Source organism: Rattus norvegicus, chromosome 4 (genome assembly GCF_036323735.1).
Source record: "Rattus norvegicus strain BN/NHsdMcwi chromosome 4, GRCr8, whole genome shotgun sequence".
Lineage (NCBI taxonomy): Eukaryota > Metazoa > Chordata > Mammalia > Rodentia > Muridae > Rattus > Rattus norvegicus.
In genome coordinates, this window is record NC_086022.1 from 171132821 (window position 1) to 171151809 (window position 18989).

Here is an 18989-nt window from a genome sequence, read left to right on the forward strand (position 1 = left end):
TATATTCACTGTTCCTTTCTTCAGACACACCAGAAGAGGGCATCAGATTCCATTACAGATGGTTGTGAGCCACCATGTGGTTGCTGGGATTTGAACTCAGGACCTCTGGAAGAGCAGTCGGTGCTCTTAACCACTGAGCCATCTCACCAGCCCCTATATGTTTGATAGAGGAAATTTTATTTTTATTTTTGTGACCTTTTATACTTTTCAGTTTTCGTTTTTCCCCTCTGTTTCTATATTTTTAAAAAGTGTCTTATATAGTATAAGCTGGGCTTTGAACATTGTTCTGTGGCCTGGGCTGGCCTTGAACTTGTAATCTTCCTGCTTCAGCCTACCAGAATTAGAGGCTCTAAAGCAACTTCTAAAACAGCAAATTAAATTTTGCAAATTAAAGGAGGGAGGGAGGGAGAGAAGGAAAGAGGGACAGAAGGAGAAGAAAATTACTCTCCCAACATATTAAAAGGCTCTGTATGAAGTTCTATTTTGTACCTATTTTATAGAATAAATGTATACAATTTGCTTGTCATAAGTGTATTTAATAACTACTAAGGTAGTGTGTTTGTTTAACATTACCTTAATGAAATGAGATCACATATGACCTTTAGAATTTTATGTTAGTGTCTACATCTGGTTGACTTATATGCTGAACTCAGCCTCTAACGCATTATGGAATTCAGTTTGAAATTCTTCTGAAATGCATCGACTTTTCTTCCTTTTTTGATTTTTCTTGAAGGTCTACACTGGACCGTCAGAGCTGCTACTTAATAGTTTAATTTTGCTGCCTTGTCATGAATTTAAATTATTCTTGCTCTTGCTTATATTTTTTTAAATAAAATAATTAGTTTTTTATAATTTAAACTCAAGTAGACTTATGAATTTTTAATAATTTGAATGATAGTTTATATAAATCATCCACTCATGTGCAAGTGTGGGTGTGGGCTCTTGCTTTCTGTAAGCTTGTGCTCAGTAGTGAGACCGGAATGGGAACCTGCTCCCATCTCTGTCACTGTCCTTTTCCTGTCTGAGCACTTGGGATCTTGGTAGAAGGATGGGGGTAGGGGGCGTGTACTATTTAAAATAGGTGTATTTGAATAAAATGATGTAAGGCAGCCATTTGGTTTTTAATATGGAAGGAAACTACTGATAAAGTAGAAATGATGGAGCAGCTTATGCTGGCATTTACATTTTTTTGCCTTCTGTTGCTGAGTGTACAATTTACTCTCATACTTTATATAAGATGATCAGTTATGCATTAGGAAATTCTAAACTCTGGCTATGTAGGCTATTGCTAAAAGTTTTCATGCTGTCCCATTTTTACAGCTTAGAAACAGAAAGCAGACTTTGGATTATTTTTCATTGGTTATAGATCTCAAATTTTCTGTGAACTACAGGTTAGACATTATGCTGGCTAATTGAGGGCGTGGTCTATATTCTGGGAACTGAGTTCTTGAGGCCATGTATTGTCCATTCTTCTTTTTCTCCTTCTCTGTTTTCCTGTCTCATAAGCTAATCTTTTTTTTTTCTTTTTCTTTTTCTTTTTTTTGGAGCTGGGGACCGAACCCAGGGCCTTGCGCTTGCTAGGCAAGCGCTCTACCACTGAGCTAAATCCCCAATAAGCTATTCTTAAGAATTAGCGTAAGTCTCAAAAGGAAATGTTGGGATGGAAAGTTCATTGATGAAGAGTGCCCACATAAATACAAATCCCTTTTCTGACACTGATTGGCTCCCCATCTCTTTAGTTTATTATTTCTCAAGTCACATCCCTTGTCATGTGTGACTAGATCAGAGTGTCGGGGAAAAGATGGGGAGTTTCTCCCATAATTCATGCTGAAATATATTCATAAGTAAATCCTGAATGGAATGTTGCTATTAAAGAATTGGAAGCGTAGCATAAATGCTTCAGCTGTAGTCTGGCTGAGTCTTAAATATATTATTAAAAAAGAAAAAGAAAAGAAAGAAAAAGGGGAAAATAAGGTTCTCCAAGAGCTGACTTGAATCCAGGGCCAAGCTCTGTGCTTGGTGCACATGAGGACCTTAAGAACAGTTCTCTTTCAGTGGCCACAGACTGACAGCTGCCTAGACTTATTTTTATTCTTTAACCGCTGCCCATTTCTATAGTTAACATCTAATGTCAGGTACGACTAAAAATCCAATTTTCTTGCCTCTTAAAAGCTGCTAGATAGGGCAGTGGTAGGCTTGTTTTTCTGTACAGTCATCTGCACCAAGTATAAAACATGTCTCCAGCCCATCCTTTTCACTCTGACACTTGTGCAGCTAGTTTCACTAGAATCCTTTTTGTACTCAGTTAATGGGAGTGCTGACAGCCTTAAATATCTAAAGTACAGTTTCTAACCAGAAGAAAACAGTCTGCTGTACTATACCTAACCTAAGGGAGATCTAACATGTAAATTAAGTGTATTCTTTACGATATGACACTTTAGGTAGCAGATTTTCTAATTGAAATGTATTTTAAGGTTTGCTTTCATTTTATGGGTACAGGTGTCTGTGTCTGTGTCTGTATACCACATGCATGCAGTGTCCCCAGAGGTCAGAACAGGGATGCTGGATCCCTTGAATCTGGAGTTAGAGATGGTTGTCCACTGCCATGTGAGTGCTAGGACTCAAACCTGGGTCCCTAAAGAGCAGCCAGGGATCTCCAATCCCGGTTCTTTTTGTTTGTTTGTTTGATTTTTGTTTTTTAAGTGGTAGAGTTAGTAACATCAGCCTAAGATTCAATGCGAGATGATTACTCATTACAAGTGCATAAAGGGACTGAGATTGTCTTCTGTTAAAGGCGTCACTGTCTTAAAAACATTACTGGCTATCATCTGTTTTTGACAGTGGTGTGGAGGAGGAAGGACAGACTAAATCACATTCCAGAAGTGCAGCTTGGTAAATAAAGTAACATTTTGTCAAAATTTTCTGCCCAAACTAAACAATGCATAATGAATTTTCTAATATGAACTTTTCTAAATTGAAAATATTTTTGATAAAATACTTTTCTTGCATAGATAACAACGAAAGCCAATATACAGTTAGCTTTGAAAAAATCTCTCTTTACATTTAGTAGTTAACAACCATGTCAGATGTCAAAATGGCTTTGATTGTGTGTGAACATGGAATGTTACTGTGAGTGGAGTGATTTGAACCCACATTTTCCAGAGCATCAGCCAAGTTCGCTTGCTTGCTTGGTGTGCTTGCTTGTCTGTCTGTCTGTCTGCCTCCCTCCCTACTTCCTTCCTTCCCTCCCTCTTTTCTTTCTTTCTTTGGGTGATAGTTTTATTGTGTAGTCCAGGCTGGCCTCAAACTCTTCCCGCCTTCTGGAAGCTGGGATTAGGCATATGCCACCGTACCCAACAGCTTCTTGACATTCATAAAATGACAGGTAACTCCAAGGAAAATACCCTTTGGAAGCAGATTTCAAGATAAAAATGAAATCTGTAACGGATGAAGAAGTTGCTATCTTGTACAGGAAGTAGACCACTTTGGTTCCCACACGGCCCAAAGACAGTGACTGGGGAGAAAATTTCTGTTCAGAGAGCTTAGATAGTTCAAGTTAGAACTCTCACAAAGTGGGGTTTTTTTGTTTTGTTGTTGATTCATAATAGTTTGGAATTGAAGCTACCAAGAACCACATCAGTTGACCACAGCAGTATAAATTTAATGAGGAGATTTAACTTGAGAGATGTCTGGGGAGTTCTGCATTTGCTGAGTGTATCCATCCTGTCACTGAAGTAAGCCAAATGCAGTTGGGAAAATTGTGACCGTGGTGCTTCTTTGTCAGACATGGAAGTTCATGCGTTATAGCGGGGCATTAACAAACATGTCAGGAGAGGCCACGCCCGCCCTTGCTGCTATTCAGTTCAGGATAAATCGCTTCATCTCTTTGTGCTGTTTTTTGACCACTAGAAATGATTAAAGAATTAGAAAGTACATGTTAACCACCTGGAGTAAAAGGATTCTAAGTTTGAGGCTGGCTTAGACAATTTAGCAAGACTAAAAGGTAATGTCAAACAAGAGTCCTGGCTTTGCGAGTAGACTGGGTATCTTCGGATTTTACTGCTGGGAACAGACACACGGCCAAGGCAACTCTTATAACAACATTTAATTGGGGCTGGCTTACAGGTTCAGAGGTTCAGCCCATTATTATCAAGGCAGGAACATGGTAGCATCCGGTCAGGCATGGGGCAAGCAGAGCTGAGGGGTTCTACATCTTCATCTGAAGGCTACTAGCAGAATTCTGGCTTCCAGGCAGCTAGGATGAGGGTCTTAAAGCCCACACCCACAGTGACACAGCCACTCCAACAAGGCCACACCCACTCCAAACAGGCCACACCTCCTAATAGTGCCACTCCCTGTGCTGAGCATATACAAACCATCATCACATTAGATAAACGTTTGGTCCAAGAACTGTTTTTTATAGGACCTAGCCTTGGTCCTCCATAGTATAAAAGCTGTAAGTCAGAGGGTCTAGACATTTTTAAAAATCAGTGTGATAAACTAATTTTTGCCAGTTTTCATAAAATGTAATTTAAGCTCATTTTATTTTGATGTCTCTCAATTGTGTCAAGCAATTCTTTTCATTGTATCCCTCAAAACTATTCATGTGTTGGTGCACTGGAACTAAGATGTCAGTCCTCTGCTTCCTCTGCTGCTGTTGGCTGAAGTGGCCGTGAGAGGATCACCAGTCCTCTATTTTGGCACTGTCAATAGGCAGGAATGATGAGCTGATTCTGATAATTCACTGCAAGTGATTAATTAGCTCATTTGATATTAAAATAATACATAAGTGCTTATAATTTGCATTGTATTTTACGCTGTATTAAACTTAAAGTTGGATGCTTAACCAAGTACAAAGAGGGAGAGCAGACAACCTAAAAACTGAGAGGCTGGAGTCAGAATCACAGACCTCTGGCCCCAGCACCTGACAGCTGAGGTAGAAGATTAGTGCAGCAGTCCTCAACCTTCCTAATGTTGCAACTCTTTTAAAACTCAGTTCCCCATGGAGTAGTGACCCCCAACTGTAACGTTATTTATTGTAATGTAAATATCTGATGCGGAGGATATCTGATCTATGACCTCTGCAAAAGGGTGTTTGGACTCCCAGAAGGCAAAACCTATAGATCAAGAACCTCTGATACTGGGTTTAAGGCCAACCTGGGCTCAAATGAAATACATTGTACCTGGTGGTTTGAATAAGAATGGTCCCCGTAGGTTCATATATTTGAATGCTTAGTTACTAGGAAATGGTAGTACTTGAAAAGATTAGTTAAGTGTGACTTGCTGGAGGAGGTGTGTTATGAGTGGGATGAGCTTTGAGATTCCTAAAGCCCATGCCAAGCCCAGAGTCTCTGTCTCTGGATCATGCCTGCCATGCTATACTTCCCACTACCATGATAGTGAATTAAACCCAGAGACGGTAAGCAAGCCCCCAGTTAAAGGCTTTCTTTTATAAGAGTTGCTTTGCTTTGGTCAATGGTCTCTTCACAGCAATAGAAAAATGAGTAATATAGAAGTTGGTATGGGGTGTGTGTGTGGAGGTGTTGCTGTGATAGGCCTCACCATGCTGCTTGTTGGAGGAATTTGGAAGACTTTAGGACTTTGGCTTAGTAAGTACTTGACTGCTTTAAGTGGGACTTAATGAGCCATACTGGGAGGAGCATGGCAGACTCTGTGCTGAGAACAACTTCGACACTCTGTCTCTGTCTGTCTCTGCCTCTGTCTCTCTCTCACACACACACACACACACCCCGAAAGATTTAAGAAGGGAAGAATATTAGTAAGTCCTAGATACCATTCTTGTGATATTTTAGCCAAGAAAATGCCCTTGTCTGAAAAACCTGCCGGAGGATGAAGAATTTTGGATTAATGGCCTTTGAAGAGGAGATTTCAAGACATTCTAGTATTATTGGTTTTGTTGTGTGATCACTAGTGGCTCCTCATGTGCAGATCTATAATGTAAAGGAACAAGCTGGACAAGGAAATACACTTACAGTTTGTGGTGAGAAAGGAGCACTGTGAAGTAATTAATGGTGGAGCTGAGTATTGTGCTCAAGGAGAGAGAAAGTTTAAAGAAAAACCTGTTGCTAAATGGAGTGGTGACTTCAGGGCAGCATCTTACCCACATCACTCTCTGACTTTTGAAAAGGAATTAAAGAAAAACTTCAGCAAGGAAGGCAGAAAGCTGATGTAAGTGTTCTTGAACAGGGATGCCAAGTTCCAGCCCCAGCAAGCAGCATAACTTTTTGGCAGCTTCAGCCATGTAGTTCTGGCATTAGAGTTCATGATACAAGAAAGGGTTGTGAAATCTCCCTGTAGTGCTAAGGAAATCTGAGGCTGGGCATGTGTGAGGGTGTCCTGTATGGAGGCCTAGGGAGGCCATTGCATGAAGGTGTGAAGGTAAAACCTGGCTTGCGTTGGAGACCCAAAGATGCTGGAGATGCTAGTCTTGGCACACCTGCCAAGGAGAGCTGCAGACTCGACAACAGTAAAAGGAGTTGGAAATGCAGAATTTGGAGTTTGCCCTGCTAGTTTTTGGTTATGATTTGCTCCAGTATTTCCTCATATGTTCTCCTTCCTCCCTTTGGAATGATAATGTATATTCTGTGCCAGTATGTGTTGGAAGTGTGTGATCCGCTTTTCGATTTTGATTTTCAGGACGTTAAGATTAAGAGCGGGCCTTCAGTCTCGAAGACTTGACATTTAAACAGTATCGGGACTGTGATAGACTATGGTGATTTTTGAAGTTGGACTGAATGCGTTTTTGCCTTATGATATGGCTAGAAGCCTATAGGGGCGAGGGACCAGGATGGGTGGTTTGAATAAGAATGGCCATGGGTTCTTATATTTGAATGCTTAGTCACCAGGGAGTGGCTCTGTTTGATGTGTGGCATTGTTGGAGGAAGCCTTGAGGAGAGTGGGCTTTGAGGATCCAAAAGCTCATGGAAGCTCAGCGCCTCCCTCTCTACCTGTGGATCAGGACATAGCTCTCAGCTCCTTCTCCAGCACTGTGCCTGCTGCTCTTCTCCCCACCGTGATGATAATGAATTCAGCCTCTGAAACGTTAAGCAAGCCCCCATTGAATGCTTTGTCTTATTCATCGCTTTGGTCATGGCATCTCTCTCTTCACAGTGATAGAACAGTGACTAAGACACTAAAGCCTCCGAAGCTAAGCTGGTGTCAGAGCTGTGTGTCCCCTCTCCCCAGTATTAAGTGTGTGGCTGACTCTGAAGTCTCCTTGTAGTTTGCTGTCATTTTGCTGTCTGCTGGGGTGGAGTGGGTAGGGTGACAGGTCTTGGAAGGACAATGTGGTTGTCTCAGAAGAACTTACCATGTCCTTTCAGTTATTATCTTTCACAGGTAACACGGTTGTCTGCATAACAGAAGATTCCCATTTACTGTTTATACAACAATACTTCTTTATTCATGCTTAGAGTCTCATGCTTATGTAAAGGGTAACTTAAGTGAGGTAAAAACAAGGACAAAGCTAGAGAGCATGGTCAGAGGAGAAGGCTCCGCACCTGGGAGTGCTTACTGCTCTTGCAGTTCCTGGCGTCCACCTCAGGTGACTCATAACTGCCGTCAGCTCTAGTTCCAGAGGGATCTGACATGTCAGACCTCTGTACAACTAGCATTTACATGGACCTACCCATATGTAAAATACATACATACAGGTATTAAAATTATAAAAATAAATCTAAAAATAAAAATGTATTTTGAGATCGTCCCTAGCATTTTACATACTTTTTAGTTTATTAATCTGAATGTAGTTTGTGGATTTGACTATAGCTTAGGTCATTTATACTTTTAAAGTGGGGTAAAGTCCAAGTAAATGGAGTTGTAGAATTTTTATCAGTAAATCATAAGGTAACTAAAAATAGTTGAAACCAAGGGACCCACAGTCATTGGTGGTGACTTGATGCTTGCCCACAAAGACCTGGCTAACGGAAATGATAAATCAGCCATATAATTTTGACAGGAATTATGGCGTTGACATTTGTAATTCAATATATCCTTGTTTTGGTAGGAGGAAAGAACATACTTTAGTAATGTTAGTTGGTGTAAATATGTTGATTTACTTGACCATCTTAATAATGGCACATAGGTATGTGCATCTTATTCGGAGAATTGTCAATGTGGCTAACAGCAAGTTTGCTTTCAGAAATTTGTATTTATTCATTAATAAAACTTGAAAAAACAGTTGTATATTAAAAGAATGAAGATAGCTTTTATTTAATGAGGTATAATTTATGGTTTTAATGATTGTATAATTAGAAAATATTAAATTATATATAATATAATATATTTATTAGTTTGTGACCAAGTAAGCTAAGGATTTAAAAAAAATTGGGAATTAAATTGTTTCATGTGGCAGGAGTTGAGTTTTGGTTATGTAAATGTTAGAAGTTGCTTTTGTTTTATTCCTGGGAATTGAACTCTTTTAGTGGAAACTAGCTAGATGGCTTCTAGAACCAGTCAGTGCCTGCTGGAGAACTAATGGTGAGGGTTTTCTCCCCAGCAATGAAGAAAGGTCTGCTTTATGTAAATTGTTCTTACTGGCGCCAGCTAGCTGGAACTGCAGTCTGCCTGTGCAGTGGCAGCAGATAACATGTGTCATGGACTTGCTCTTTGGAATGTGTGAGAACTCAGCCTTTGGGCTGATGGAGGAGAGTGGAAGCATTAGTGTCACAGTAATGAGACGTCCAACACTGGCAGTGCCATGGATGAGTGAGAGCAGCTGAGTGCTTTAAGCTTTAAGCTCTGCTCTTAGAGACCATACCTACTGACACCATTAGTGGTAGGTGGGAGGTACTTAACTGCGAGCGAGCGGTTGCTGCAGACCCCATAGTTGGCCAGATAGAGAGCGGCACAGAGAATTGGGATTCCAGGCATCGTCACTGCAAACAGTCCTTTTGAAGAGAAGCGATTGTGCTCTGTGAGCATCACTGACATGTTGAATGACAGCCTTTTGGCTTCTTGGTGGTTAATGGGATATTGATGGGATGTTTGCTGCACAAACTACACAACAGATGTGCAGCACTGAAAGGAGTCACAACATGTGGCCAACTATTGTATTGTGTTCCTGAGATTTTTTAAATGAATATGAATCAAATAAGAAATTTAAACTCAAGAAGGCTAACCTAGGCATCTCATTAGAGATTAAAGTTTGCAGTGGCCTAAATGAAGAAGAGGAAATTTTTTTACAGTATCAAGCTGCCCCCAGGTAAGAGATTTAGGTCCCTTTCTGTGACATATCCTCATCCTAGGTGCTCCGGCTGTCTCTCTGCCTTTGGGTGTTTTGTTTTTTGTTTTTTGTTTCTTAGCTATAGTAATAACAGGCTTAGTAGGTTGTTCATGTTAATATTCAGGAGATTTTGAGAGCCATATTTGGATTTAGTCTTTTAAAGAGATGTCATTGTGAAATTACATTTGAAGTGAAATGAACTAAATAAATGAAATGAGTTTCATGTGAATTTGTTCGTGTATATAATTAATTCATATTACACATTGAACCAGGCATGTTACCATGTCCTCAGTTACATCAACACCAGCTGGTATATGAAGAGAAATGACATTCTGTACCTTAACACACTGTCAAGTTTACATTTAACACAGAGGTTAACATATGGTAGATCAGACTGCTTATGCATTCACATTTGACCTACATGTTAACAATAGGCGTTTATACAAAGTCAACACTGTCCAGTTTTTCACTCCACATTTGTAATAAATTCATTTCCAAATATTTAAAGTTATCACAGTTTTAATATGCATTAATTAAGATATCCATTATATCTAATAGTTTATTTCATAAGTTGACCAATGGTACATAGGCGTTGTTATTCTTGTGTTGTACACCTAAAATATTACATCCTACTTTCCGTTAAAATATGTATGTATAATAGAGGGTGTATATATAATTGCTATAAAGATAGAAAGGTGTATGCTTGTGAAGAAATGCATGTGTCCATTAATGAATAACTCTGACTGAAAAAAAAAAAGCTGAACTAAGGACAAGTTAGGAGATAAAAGTGTGAGATGTAGTAGTTCTCTTTCCTCTATAGCAATAAATTATTTAGCATACCATAGAACCATAAAGTCTTGGAAACGAGTTAGGGCAGATTGGAGTAGTTTGAACTGCCTTGCTATATAGGTGTTGTTGCTTAGGTTCCAGACAGACAGACAGACAGACAGACAGACAGACAGACAGGGAGGGAGAGAGGGAATCCCCTTGTGCGGCAGCTTGTGTTGATGGCCAACAGGTTTGGAAGATGAAGACGCTGTTCTCGTTCTAGTCTGTTGTGTCAGGCATGGGGCAGATTGATGCTTTTGATATAAAGTTGGCTTTTGTCATCTCTTCAATTCCTTCTGTCCCAGGTCTGTGTTCCTGAAGTCATTAAGATACCTTGTATTTTCTAGGCTAAATATTCTCCATTTTCCACAACTATTTCTCATACAACATGTGGTTCAGAGCATTCTTTAGGATGGGCATTCTCATTGTTAGTTTTTAGGTGGTAAAAGGCTGTCTCTAATGTTCAGTCAGTCTGCTACTCTGAAGCGGTAGGTACCCTTCTCCTTGACTTTAGATTTCTGTTCTGGAGTTTACCTTTGGTTTTGGTGACCATTTCGTGCTGTTGAAGATTTTAAGCTTGGAGGTACATTTCTCTATTTGTTGGGAGAGAGTGTATGTCATGATACTTGTGTATAGGTGAGAGTCATTTTTCCCCTCTGGCTCTATGTAGGTTTTGGGGATTAAACTCAGGTCATCAAATTATGAAAGCCTTTACCTACTGAGACATCTTACCAGCCCACATCTTGAGTTTATAATAAATTAAAAGTCTTCAGTCCTTTCTGGGACTCCATTTCTGTAATTTACGTGAATGTCTGAGACAAGCAGATTTCTCAGTCTGCATGTCTCACATTCCTATCACTATTCCCTGCTTTCTCTGCATCTTGCTGGCTTGCTGTATTTCCCTTTATGTTTTCACGGTTTGACAGCTGTGCTTGAGCTTCTTTCATGGTTTCTGCCTTTGTTGTATTGAATGGACAGTATACCTTCCTGGTTGTGTTAGTGTTTTGGGGTTAGTACAGTTAAGTAGGCTAACTTCTTTGAATTAGTGAGATTAGGACTCCATTTAAAAAAGAAAAAGAAACTGACCTCATCAACTTTATTAAGCCCACCAACACATCTGTCCATCTGTCTGTCTATCCACCAATCCACCCACCCATCCCCCATCCACCCACCTACTCTCAATCCATCCACCTACCCACCCATCAACATCCGTCCACCCATGATCATCTGTCCATCTGTCTGTCTGTCCGTCTGTCTAAATATTTCTTTTTAGACAAAGTCCTCTATACCACTGACTGGCCTAGAACTCAGCCATCTGCCTGCCTCTTCCTCTGTGCTAGAATTAAGTGTACCACTGCCGACCTGGGCTATCAGCCTTTATCTGACGAGTTTTGCAGAATTACTTAGGATATAGTCTGGTAGTGCTTTGCTCTTAAGTTTTCTACAAATTGTCTCTTTAATCTGTTTCTTTCTTTGTTTTAATAGATAATCTCCTTATCCTGCTGGTCTATATAATTTTATTTGTGGGGGTTTTTGCATTTAGGAAAAATTTATTACCACATGTGAGCTCACTGTTGATATTTACTGGTATATTTATAAGAATTTTACATTTTGGCTGTTGTGGTATATGATTCTATGTATCTCCCTATCATTGTAGGTTAATAGATGTTTTTTGATTGTATCTACTGTAGATTTTAGGAAGAAATGTGTATATGTCAGTTTGGGGATTTATTTTTTCCTCCTGAACTTCTGAGCCCTGTTTTGTTTTGTATGATATGAAATACATTATTTAGTGTTTCTGATGTGTGCACTTGGAGTGAATCTCTTGGGTGCATTACTTGATTTTCACTTTGAATTCTTTAAAAATATGTTATAGCATTTATTTATATGCTCCTCTAATTTGGGTCAGCATTTGGCTAGCATCTACTTTGTCAGACCCTCCTTTTCAGAGCTTCTGTATTGCCTTATTATAAGATAGGCCTCTTAGACAGAGTACCTGCCTATATATGATTTAAAAAATATGTTCACCAACTTGAAATTCAGTGTGCTCTCTCTCGCTTTATTTTTTTTGAGACAGGGTCCCTCATAGAACCTGAATCTCTCCGTCTGGCCAGTGAGCTCCAGGGACCCTCCTTTCACTGCCTCTCTAGTGCTAGCTAGGATCATAGGCACATGCTGCTGGGCCTGGCCTTTAATGTACTCGCTGAGGACTTAAACTGTTGTTGGTCTGCATGCTTGGTGGGGAAGTCCTTTACAAAATGTGTGATCTCCTAGGTCTCAACATTCTCATGTTCATAAAGGCGGGGAAGTGGTACTTACTGTACATGGGATACCCTGTGAATTTGTCATTTGAATGGTGGCCTACTGGCTTTGCATATCTAGTGTACCCTACCTACAGCCATATACACTTATCTCCCTTAGTACTAGCATAGAAGACAGTAAGTAAGTGGAATATGGCTAGCTGGTCAAATAGAAATTACTCAATGTACTTTCACATGGAGATTCAAAGTGGTCTAAGTGAACGTGTGTTTGTGTTCACTCTTCTCAAGTGAGCTGCTTTAACAGGCTTGGCATTTATTCTTCCATACTTGGATAATATCACTTGGATGACCACATATGTGTTCAGAATTTTCTGTGTGTTTGGCAATGTAATGTTATAAAATAGGAAAATATTTCTCGACTGCTTATGATATCAGAGTATTTGTACAGAGACATTATTATAGGACCAGTATCCTACAAGAGAATATAAACACAAGGAAAGTAGTATGCCTTAAGTAGCAGCCAGTCAGGCAGGAACAGTGCAGATAGTCACAGGCAGGCCTCTTTTTGATGAGTTACTAACTCCTGTAGTATATTTTTGACACAGTACTTTCAGAAATTTCTTCATACCTTAAAAAAAAAAGGTCAATTATAGTTTAAAAACCGTTTAATGTTCTTTAGTTTGGATGCTCCATTATTTTTGAAAACTATTTTCTTAGTGATTTATTTTCTTGTTTGTTATTTATAGTGTAGCTGTGTATTCTGTTAAGTTCCTCTTTTAAACAGTCTGGCATAACCTGAGATAGAAAGGTCAGGCACCTGGGCAGGGCTAATGTCTGTCTGTTCTCAACAGCGCTTCTGATTAATTCTGACAGCAAGCAACATGATGTCTCTACATTAATGCTAATGAGAGAATTTTCTTTTATTTTTCAGAATCATTTGTAACTATTCCTGTTTTCTAAATGATCCTCAGAATTTGTGTTTAATTTTCATTTTAAGCCATTGCATTTTCCATAATTTTATATATGACTTTTTGATGTAGACTCGTGTCTACTCTTACTCATTTAGTTAAAAAGTTGTCTTATTGTTTATTTACATTATGAACAATTCTACTGCACTCTTATTTTAAACAATAATTTACTTTTTCATAAACTTTTATATTTGACAAAACAATTTTAATTCTTAAAATATTCCCTTTTTTATAAACCACTTTTTTGTTTTACATATTATTCTTAACAGTTATAGTAAAAAATTATGTAGGCGAAATTTTGGCTAGAATTTTCTTTTGACAAGTTTTGCCTAGGAAGAGGAAGGTATTTTTCTGCATTAAGTCTTATGTCTTACATAGTTCAGTATTTCACATAGTTTAAAAATTCATTTGGTTTTTCTTGATATTCTGAGTGGAGATTTTTCTTACTCTAGCTTCAAGGGTTTGAGATTGTTGGTCAGGGTTTCTAGTATTGAGTATAGCACCACACTGTTGTGTGCTGAAGATTTTTGTTTGAAATGATCTATGTTTGCTTAAGGACTAATCTTGACATCACAAAGTTTTATTTTTACCACTGTTAATTTGCATAAATGAATGGATATTGAAACATCCATTGCCATCTGAGTTTTATTCAGAAAGGAAAGCTGGGCTTTCTAATTGTTTAGGTTATTAGTACATTTTCTAAATTTAAATTATTGCAGTTTTAAAATAGACTATCTTTTAGTAATGTGTCAAGCATATAGAAATAGATTTCAGGTAAATGTAGTTGGTTTCCTCCAGTCCCTTAAGGTCTGATGTAACCACAGTCCTGCGCACGCGCTTGCCTGTTTGCTCGCCCAGGCTACATTGTTTGCTCATTAGCAGAGGGACTTCAGGATTGTCAACCTTCTGAGGATTGTCAGGTTTTGGAAACAGCTGAATAAGGTGCTAGGTGCTTGGCTTATAGTTTTCCTGTCTATCTTTGATTATTTTCTTTTTTCCTTTCTCTATTCCTCCTCATTGTTCCGCCTCCCTTTCCTCTTCTTTCTGTTCCTCATCCTTTTTCTCCTCATCTCATCCTCCTCATCTGCTTCTTTGAATTCTGGAGGCTCTAGGCTCAGTTAAATCCTCTAATGTGGCAGACAGCCAGATCTCCAATAGACCCAAACTGAGCATGCTGCTGTTGCCTAGCAACTACTGGTGAAGCCTTTGTCTCTGTCTGAATTATAAATAGGGGTCTGAGCAGAAGTGCAGTTGAAAATGGGATTGGAAGGAAAGGCATACTCTTTCTTCTCATTTGAATTTGAGGGACTAAAGAAGTTTTAAATGTAGTCTTTAGAAATCTGGCTTATAAAAATTGAGCTAATCAGGAAGACAGTAAGGCTTTATGAATTTTTATCTGTAGTTAAACATTTAAAATCTTTTTATAAGTTATTTTTATTTGTGTGTGTACATGTGTGTGTGTGAGAGTGTGTGCATGTCTTGTGCACCGACATACACTTAAGTTTGTGAGTGTCTTTGGCCCCTAGAGGAGGACTTTGGGTCCTGTGAAGCTGGAGTTGGGAGCCAGCAGAGATCGGTGCTGGGAACCAAACTTGGGTCCTTTGCGAGAGCCACCAGGCCAATTCCTAAAAGGCTATCCTTTTAAATGATGAAAAACATCTGTTTTGTAATTGTTAGTGTGTGGGTATGTGTGTGTGACTTTGAGTGCTGTCGGAATAGGCCACCGGGACCTCTGCAGCCGGGATCACAGATTGCTGTGAGTTTCCCGATTGTGGGTGCTGAGGAATGCTTGGTTTTCTCAAAGTAAAACTGACCAAATGTAAGTAAAAGGTGGGAAAAGAAGTTTAACTAGTACCACAGTAGATGACAATAGACATCCTAAGGTGTATAAATAGTCATATTAATCTAGATTTATCAGAGAGGATCTCCCATCACTTGTGAGGAATAAACCTAATTACTTTGTAGCTCATTGCTTAATTCATATTGCTTTCTTCTGTGATGGGGTTAATAATAGTTTATGGGCTCATGATTTAACATTTTATTTTAATCCTTTTATTAAGATGTAAATAGGGGCTGGGGATTTAACTCAGTGGTAGAGCAATTACCTAGGAAGCGCAAGGCCCTAGGTTCAGTCCCCAGCTCCGAAAAAAAGAACCAAAAAAAAAAAAAAAAAGATGTAAATATTGCTAGATTCTGGATATGCAGCAAACAAGAATAGAACATTAAGAAAAAGACTTTACTTTGTATGTAAATTCTTTAATAAGTGCTTTTATGCTGGATGAAACTCCATTTTAATGTTTAGCCATTGTGTTATCAGAGGTAGATTTACCATCTGTTTTCCAGAGCTTTTGACTGTTTATGGGTCTGTGTTTGATCCCCATCACCATAAGAACAAAACCAAAACACACAAAAAAGGAAAGCACATGAGGCAGTTGCTTGTTTTAGTAGAAATGGACTCTGACACAACCTTTGACTTCGGCAGCTATAACTTGATTAAAGTGAAATTCAAGTGTTACCTTTCTCGGCCTTTTTGTTTGTTTTTGTCTTACAATTTTCCTCATTATCCGTGTACCTCCATGCCTAGGATCCAACCCTACGGCTACATTCATGCTTGGTGAGCCCTCTTAATTTTGAGCCAAATCCCTTGCCTTTATATTCTTCTTTCACAGTTGTTATTAATAGATTACAGACTGTCACCTTTAGAAATGAGAATTCTTTCAGAGTAAATTTGTAATTTACAGAGAAAAAGGCACGCACATGCTAAGAGCCATGAGGTTTCAAGTTCAGAATGAAACATGTCTCACATCTGGACAACTGAAGATTTTTTTCCTTTTTTCTTTTTTGGTCTTTTTGGGACTGGGTTTCTCTGTGTAGCCCTGGCTGTCCTCAAACTCACTCTGTAGACCAGGCTGGCACCTAAAGAAATTTTAAACAAGTACATCTACACTGTACTAGGAACCAACTGAAACATCAAAAATGGAAATTTTGTACAAATTATTTAAGTTCAAATATATTTGACAAAATTTCCCTCAGTGATACTAATTAACTTTTGGTAAAATAATTAATAGAAGTTTGTTTTAAAAAATGAGTATGGAAATCCTTACTGTATTTAGAGGTCTGCTTTTTTGAGTTGTTTTTAGTACAGAACAAACAGACTTTTGAAAATCAATAAATGACATTCTCAAATAATTGCACAAAAAGTAGTGGAAAATGCTGTATTGTTCAGATATTTGGATTTTTTTTTCCTTGAAAGCCTGGAATTTGTTAGAACTGGGATTCAGGTCCTCACTGTTCGCCTGGAAAAGGCAACATGTATGTGCATGCACGTGTGCACACAGAAGAGCAGACAATGGCATGTTACTTGGCACGGAGCCATTTATACTTGGAGTTTGGTGAAAGGTGTCAGATAATGTTAGGTGTTATAAATTGCAAGACTTTCTCTCCAAGAAATTAAGGTTTTTCAGCCAGGAAGTTTTGTTTTTAGGCTCACATCTGTTCTAGGAATTAGGCTTGCATATTGTTTCTATTTTTAGGCTGTTGCCAGGTGGATTTAAATTTTCTCCTCTTATGGTTGCCCAAGTTCTAACTTCCTGATTGGTTACATGGCTCTGCTTTCATTAGCCAACCACAGTGACTATGCAAATTGTTTCAGTTTCTGTTTCTGTCAGAGCTGATAAGATGGCTGCAAGGGGCTCCTATGGGGTAGGTTTGTCATTTCAAGGAGGGTTTTCATAGCATGGGGTAATGAGTGTGGGTTTCTCTTAAAGGGATCTTTTGTTTTTCAAATAAAAAATCATACTGTCCATGCAAACCTCTATAAGGCTGAAAACGCCATTTGATTTTAATGGTGATATACTTTGATACTTAGACACTGTATACGTGGTACATTTATTACTTACGTGTAAATGTGTGAGCATGCTAGCTTAGAAGCTCTTAGAATGTTCTAGATTACTACCTTTGCTTTCTAAAAGAACAGACTTTTTTATTTAAAAATTATTTATTGGTCTGAGTTACATATATATAAGGTATAGTCTTTAGTGTGTTCTTTATTCTATAGTCTCTACTGTATAGTGTATGTTCATTATAATACTAGGACACTCCAGTTTTCACTATATTGTGAATGGCTTTACAAGCACATGGCACTGACATATTTAAGATGTTTTCTGGTATAGAAGTTTTGCATTTCTAAAATATGCCTATACTAAAATGCTGGAGATATAACGAGACATGCTAAAGTCCTTTTTCAAACAATGTAGATGCAGGCATTAAAACCGAATAATGTTTATTTTTAAATGATATCTTTAAAATGGTGGCAGAAATAGGATAATGGTAGCAAGATACTTAAGAATACTGGTAAAATGTGCTAAAGCTACCAGTCCAGGAAGGTAAGGAAATGTATCTCATGAGACGTGCCAGGTTTAGTTATATGTTAGGTTTGCTTGGACTCCAAAAGCATTTGTTTCATTTCAGACTCTGGCTGTCTTGGGAAAAGATAGTTTATTGTATTTTCCCCAGTAGAAGATTGTTAGGTGGTAGGGCTCAGTGCCCTGTGCTTTCATAGTTTATAGTTGTTTACTGCACACAGTGCACTTGTCCTCTGAGATAGACATGCTACAGACCTTCGTCCTATTTGGAATGAGGAAGAAGAGGAAGAGGCTTATTTGAGTATGGAGAGACAAATGTTGGTAATAGTTACATGTACCCGCCTTTGTCCAAAGCAGCAATCATACCGAGTACGTGAGCACCTGCAGGTTTGAACTCCCTAAAACAAAGTGTGAATTAACATTCAGTTTCTTGGTAGTTTTTCATCCAGATTTATTCTATGTATATGTGTGTTTGCCTGCATGTACATACAACACACACGTGTGTGCACGAATGAAACACACACACACACACACACACACACACACACACACACACACACACACAGTGCATCCTATGTACGCCTGGGGCCCAGGGAAGCCACATTTTGAGGCACCTCAGTACTGGGTGCTGGGAATTGAACCTGGTTCTCTTGAAGAACAACCAGTGTTCTCAACCATTGAGCCATCTCTCCAGCCCAGGTGGTGGGCTTTTTGTTTTATTTTGAATGTTAAAAATATGACCTAACAAAAGAGGTCAGGCTAAAGTCACAGAAAAATAATGGGTATAAAAATAAAGTAAGTGACAATTCATCGTATTATCAGACAAATGGTAGTAAACAGTGAGAAAGGTTGTTAGTATTTATTGTATAACATTATTTTTATGGCCCTGTTTTCATGAATAAATACTACAAATTTCTGAGCAGTGCAAAGCTTAGGGTTAATCAACTGAAAAATGAGGGTTTTGTCTGTTTTTAATTTATATTATCCACTCACCCATTCACCCACCTGGCCGTCCATCCTTCTATTTGGTGTGTGGGTGTGAGTTCATGTGTGCCTTGGTGGTCAGAGGACAGTCTGTGGGAATCGTCTCTCCTTGCATTCTGTGGGTCCCAGGGCCCAAATTCAGGTCATGAAGATGATGGTGTTGAAGGTCAGGTCGGCATGATGTCGAACAGGCTCTTATCAGCAAATAGGTTAGGGATTATGGGTAATGAATACAGTGAGGTTTAGGGGTAGGTTATTAGTAGTCAGGCTTGTTGAGTTGATTTTGTTAAGCCGTGTAAGGAAAAAAATTGAGTAAAACATTCACAGGCTGGAACAGTGG

At 38.7% G+C, this 18989-nt stretch overlaps 1 protein-coding gene across 5 annotated transcripts in view; it reads left to right on the plus strand.

The window, feature by feature from the left end:
* Atf7ip (activating transcription factor 7 interacting protein) overlaps window positions 1-18989 on the plus strand; it is an 85750-nt gene that overhangs the window by 15699 nt on the left and 51062 nt on the right. The window contains exon 1 of one of the 5 annotated variants that reach the window (XM_063286157.1): window positions 501-17003. The exons of 3 other annotated variants lie outside the window; for them this stretch is intronic. In XM_063286157.1, coding sequence (XP_063142227.1) covers window positions 16999-17003 — 5 coding nt within the window. In that variant the 5' untranslated portion in view covers window positions 501-16998. Of the gene's footprint in view, window positions 1-500; window positions 17004-18989 lie in introns of those variants that run through there. One more of the 5 variants, XM_063286154.1, reaches the window with a different exon arrangement.